Raw genomic sequence first — 5,881 nt, forward strand, 5'->3', positions numbered from 1 at the left:
ACACACACACACAGAGTGAGTGAGTGAGAGAGAGAGAGAGAGAGAAGGAGAGAGAGGGGGGGAGGGAGAGAGACAGTGTTCGCTCTGTAGGTCAGGTCTTCGTCTCCAAGCAGATGTTAGGATCCTGCACAGCACAGTGTACTACTAGAAATTCTTGGTGATTTCGCAAAAAAAACGCGTAATCGATTTCGTAAAACATTGAGACAGGCCCCGTTTCTTGGAGATCGCAGCATACGCACGATGAGACTGCAAAATTTCGCTCTAATTGCCCTTAAGACTCTCCGGTCCGTTTCCAGCTGTCCCGTGCCCCTCAAGTTTGTTCAACATCCTTTCTTCCAAGAAGGGGCCGGCGGGTTGGCTTTTAGCATCGGCCAGGTCGCACGCGATCGTTGGAGTCGTGGCCAAAACTTCTGCACGGAGAGTTGGACTTTGTAGAAGTTGGATTTGAGAGTTTGGTTTCTTTGAAGAGGAGGAAGGAAAATAGACATGGCCCATTTCCAGGTCGTGCCCTTCACGTTTGTTCAAAATCCTTTCTTCCAGAAGGAGCCCGTGGGTTGGCTCTTGCACCGTAATTCTAGCTTTGTAATAAAAGTTGAATATGGTAGATCTAGTTTGGCCTCTTGGAAAAGGAGAAAGGCCTAGAGATGGGGGATAGAGAGAGGGATGGAGAGCAGGAGGATGGAGAGAGAAAGATAGTGGGAGAGAGGGACAGAGGAAGGAGAAGGGAGAATGAACGAGGGAGAGAGATGAAGAAGGAAAAGAGGGCGAGGGAGAAATCAAGAAAAGAAAGGAATGAGAATTGTAACTGAGAAAGAGAAGAAGATAGGAAAAAGAAAAAAGGAAAGAAATTAAGAAAACGTCAGAAAAGAAAGACCAGAGAAAGAAGAGAAAGTGGAGAAAAGAAGTAAGAAAGAAAAGAAGGAAGGACAAGAAAGAATAAGAAAGAATGAAAAAAAGAAAGCAGAGCAAAGAAAGAAAGAAAGAAAGAAAGACAAAAAGAAAGAAAGAAAGAAAGAAAAGAAGAAAAACTCATTTTCTTCCTGCGAACCACTAGATGATGTAATAGGTCGTCTGCGGTCTAACCTATCAGGTTAAATCAGCAGGAGGGTTTATCTCTTCCTGCAGGACGAGGTTGTTTATGGTAGTGGGTCAGACGCCGGTAAGTAAATAAACTCTGATGACGCCATGCACACCCTCGTGACGTCATGAGCTTAGATCTTAACGATGATGGATGTCACGCAAATCTTACACCGAAACTGGGTCCCTTATCTTAATGGAGATCGGATCTTCTAAGAAAACGCGATGTTCCATCTAGTTAACCAGGTGGCAAGGTGGTCTCGTATTTTTTTTTATTCCAACATGTAATCACCAGACGTGGTGACTGCACACTCAAGTTTTTTCAACTTATATTAATGCCGCCACCAACACAGGGGACAAATACATGACAGGACAATACTCATTTACAGGAAAGTAAGTCGTGTAAAGTGGCTTTCCCAAGGGCACAAGATCGGTGACATGTCAGGACTCCAACCCGGGACTCTTAGTTCCGAGTCGCGCACTCTGCCGCTACGCCACACGACCCCACAAATCTCGTAGTTCGTAGTCTCGTAGTTAGGGTTGTTGACTTAGAATCTAAAGGTTCTGGGTTTAATAGAACCCCTGGTAGACCCCAATGAAGTGCCGCTGGGAAGGGCACTTACACCTACATGTATTTCCTCACTTGACTCATTTTTGGGTGAGTACCTAGCTTCGGTTAGGGACGTCTTCTTGGAGGAGACGTAAAACCAGAGGTCCCGTATTTACCAAAGGAGACACTAATCAACCTCTTCCAGGCTTCAGTGGCGGTAAGAGTAGAAATTGGCCACACAGAGAGATAACATGCCAGGAGAGTTAGTCCACTAAATGAGTACGGTTTAGAGGGCTACCTGTCATGGCATGTTATCTGTCTATTTGGCACCCTCAGAAGCTTGGTAGAGTCTATCTTAAAATTCGATAAAGCTTATTAAAAAGAGTAAGGGTCCATCCCGGTGTGAGTGGATATCAAAACTGGCTTTATCTCAGTTTTGAGTGGACCTGTTGCTTGAACCGATTATTTTGAAATTTCGGCAATATTTCAATCAAAGATCCCATGATCATTCACTCACCTGTTATATTGAGGTTACAATAGATAACTTCGGTGGCCCCTTTTACTCATCCTCCTTCGCAGGGCTAAAATCCTCCGTTTCCTTCGGGTTTTAGAAGGAAACGGAGGATTTTAGCCCTGCGAAGGAGGATGCTTTTACTACGTCAACGGGAATCCTGTAGTTCACATGCAGGTGGCTGTAATTCCGTCGGAATTCGGTAGGAGGCATTGATGTCATGTCGGTAATCATAGAGTATGAGAGATTTGAAGAAATAAAGTGAGAATAGACGTAAGCTACTCCAGAACGCGTACAAACAACATTAAAAGAGAAAAAAGAACAATCTTATCTGTCAATTTTACGATAGCATTTTATTAGTTACCCCCCACTGTAAACATCTGTTTAAAATACTCCCAATACATCAATAACCTAAAAGTACCAATGCAATACCTTAGAAAGCCACTAGAATGCCCAAATTCGAACTTCTTTTTCCACACTACAAGCTATCTACAAGAAACTGTAAAAACCATTCACAAGTTATCCCGTCTAGTCACATTTTGTCATAAAAATAACCACAGCAGCTAAAAAAAAGCAGCTATTTCACTGAAAACCACACGACGTTACTTCCTGCCTAACCATCTATGTCCCAATAAAAAATCAAGACCATAGCATGTCCACAGCACGAGATATCATACCCATGTACCCTGCGCTGCAGTACCTTACGAAACCGCTAGAGTACCCAAAATTGACCTTGGCCTTCCTTTTCCCAACCTCTTCCGACCTACCAAATGTCATACTGATACATGCACCACACCCAAGTTATAACCGATTGCAAAATCAGTAACCCCTATGTCTGGTGTACCTCAACACATAACCTTCTGACGAAGGTAATTACTGGCATGCTAATTTGTGTGTGTTCATAGGTCTTGAGTTGTCACATGATTTTATAATCTCCAAGCTAAACAAAGTGAACCCCACATCTGCTTGGAGCGAATTGATCTTATCTATGCCTGGTTGTACCCCGGTGGAGGGCTGACGTAACCAGGCTGCGCATGCGCGTCTGGGGAGGCACCCTGCTGGGGTTGCGGCTCGGTCTTCTGCTGTTGCTGCTGCGCATGCGCCAGCGCCATAGCCTGGTCCCCAGCACCTGCAGCCATTCCTACACAAAACACAGGACCTCTAAATACATAGCCTGGAGTTCAGTCTTGTTAGCTTTACTACGTTTCCAGCGGTCGCTACTCAAGAAGACCGTTACCATTCAAATGTTTGGCAGAGCAGCGACCGGAGAAACGTTTTATTTTTTACGCTTGCACACAAAAATAACTGTGGACAGTTCTTTCATCGTTTCCTGTTGAGCCTATGAAAGTATGATTGTACCAAAGTATTGTTTCATAAAGCAATTAGATCTATCATGTTGTCAATTTCAATCATATTTTATCTTATGTCGCCTAAGTAAAGATTGGTTATCCACAATTAAAGGTTATTATAACTCGTCCAATCATGATCAAATCCAGACATTTCTTATACTAGTAGAAAGCGGACATTCCTCGATTTTAATCCTGCATTCCTCTAGAAAAACGGACATTCCTTGACTTACAAGCTTGCATTCCTTAAGAAAAGCGGACATTCCTCGACTGTTATCTACACCAGAACACTGTGTCCGTTCTGCACATGTATCTCCTACATAGTAAAACGTTGAACTTGATTCCAACACACAATTGTACAGGGATCAAATTTTCAGCGACCACTGTCGTCTTCATCCGGATAATTAATGACCAATCACTTCACAATGTGATCTCGCGAGAATTACGGTTACAGACACGTGACCTTATTCACACTGATGAAGGCGACATTGGTCCCTGAAAATTTGATCCCTGTACAATTGTGTGTTGGAATAAAGTTCAACGTTTCACTATGAATACTACCAACACAGATGAACTTTTATTATGTATCTCCCACCTTGCTGCATGTCTCCGTGTTGAGGAGGTATGGGGCTACTGATGACGTAGGACGGAGCATGCCCAGTGGAGTGTGCTGGGGCGTAGTTGAGGTTTGCAAAGTTCTGCAGCGGGACCAGGCGGCCGCCCTGTCCCACCTCGTGCATAGTCTGGGTCAAACATTTAAGTTACAATTGATTTGATTTTATTAGTTTGCACATAAACAAAGCAGACAATAATAATACAAAACAAGGATGAAACAAGTGCAGGAGGAGGGGAGAAGCATGGAATGCTTATGCAAGGCCCTCCTCCTCTAAACTATACAAAATTAAATATAATCAATAAATGGAAATAATACAATAGAAAATGGAAATAATGAAAACAAGATGGACTGATAGTCATCGAAAATTTGGAGGTTAGTACTCTTACCCTTCAAAAACTTGTCATTGCTGAAAGAATTCTCTCAAATGAAAACTTTTGCTTGAAACAAGAGATAGGATATTGGACTACAAAAACAAGTTCGCCTCGCTCACTCAGTGGTTTATTCGCTGGCTGTAGGAACCAATCCTACCTCGTGACACCATATAGACGTCGACGTCGGTCATTAACCCTATGTAATATACTTTCTAAGTGTAGTTTCACTAATTATCTGGACCCGCATTTCGTATTTTGGTACAGTATAAAGTTCTTATTACCACCCCTCACAGTATTTATTTCTATTCCTATTCGAATTCCAGCAAGAAAGTGAGCTATCACCCAAAGGTTTAGTCTGTTTAACGCAAACTCTGCCGTCCGCGGCTTTAGTGGCCATTCCCTGCAGGGCGGCTGGATGATGGGCGGCCGGCAACCGTTACATGCGATTTAATCAGGCTACCAAAGATTGAGAAATTAAAAATTCTTCACTGAGGTGTTGCCAAAAATGAGTCAAAACGAGAACTCGTGCTTACCTGGTAGGCGTTCCCGGTATTCCCATTCCCACAGCAGCTGCTGCCCCCCTCCCCACCACAGCACCCCTTACACAGTGTGTAGGAGCAGACGGATATGGTAGCGATGGACAGACCCAGCTCCACCAGCGCAAACAACAGGTTTCCCGCGTCAAATGTGAAGCGGGCGATCTGTCGAAAACATCACAAAATATTCATTTTGTCTAAGGAGGTTTTGTTTTCGATGTTTTTGCTTGTGTCTGCATTTTTTATACATTAGAGTCATAGGGGAATGGTGTAACCGCAGACTGACAGGAAGTGTCGAAATGAATAACAATAATGAATAAAAGAAGAAACTCACAGCAACTCTGTATACTTCAAGGAGGTGTGAAATCATTTTGTGACTTTTTAAAACCATTTCTGCATTCATATTCAAGCCCCTTGCGAATTACATGTTTTTTTGTTTATGTTGTTAAGCACAGGACTGGTGCACTGACCTCTATGCCATTGCAGCTATTGTGACCGGTGCTCCAGTCATAGTAGCACCCTACAGATCCCGCGTGGTAGTTCCAGTGTTCACCGTCAATGGCAATGGCGGCTGTTGTGATCCCGCATAATGTCATCAACACGCTCAAGCATGACATTATCAGAAGGCTGATGACCTAAAACAAATACCAGAGATAAAACCAATCACTCAGATCATAATGGGAATGTTGTTACTCTCAATAGTAGAGGGAGGTTTGCCTTTTTTTTAACGGTGTCGCTCAATGCAAGGCCAAGAGGTACTTAAGTGAGTATAATGTAGTTATGTCAGGAGATGGCGGTGGACCTTTGTTTTGAAGCTTTGTGGATTGTAATCTGACGGAAAGCATCTGTTTGGAAGAAAGGAAAGGTCTCCCGT

General features: G+C 43.3%; 1 protein-coding gene across 4 annotated transcripts in view; it reads right to left on the minus strand.

Annotated features, from left to right (window-relative positions):
• Nucleotides 1-2,344: 2,344 nt before the first annotated feature.
• The window catches only part of LOC109476616, a 9,580-nt gene continuing 6,043 nt past the window's right edge, over nt 2,345-5,881 (minus strand). Inside the window, exons 6-7 of one of the 4 annotated variants that reach the window (XM_019777613.1) lie at nt 4,080-4,227; nt 2,345-3,279 (exon numbers count right to left, since the gene is read on the minus strand). In XM_019777613.1, the coding sequence (XP_019633172.1) occupies nt 3,125-3,279; nt 4,080-4,227 (303 nt within the window). In that variant the 3' untranslated portion in view covers nt 2,345-3,124. The remainder of the gene's footprint in view (nt 3,280-4,079; nt 4,228-5,881) is intronic. The other 3 variants (XM_019777612.1, XM_019777611.1, XM_019777610.1) reach the window with 3 other exon arrangements.

This window comes from Branchiostoma belcheri, unplaced genomic scaffold, assembly GCF_001625305.1.
Source record: "Branchiostoma belcheri isolate BF01 breed outbred unplaced genomic scaffold, Haploidv18h27 scaffold38, whole genome shotgun sequence".
NCBI classification, from domain to species: domain Eukaryota; kingdom Metazoa; phylum Chordata; class Leptocardii; order Amphioxiformes; family Branchiostomatidae; genus Branchiostoma; species Branchiostoma belcheri.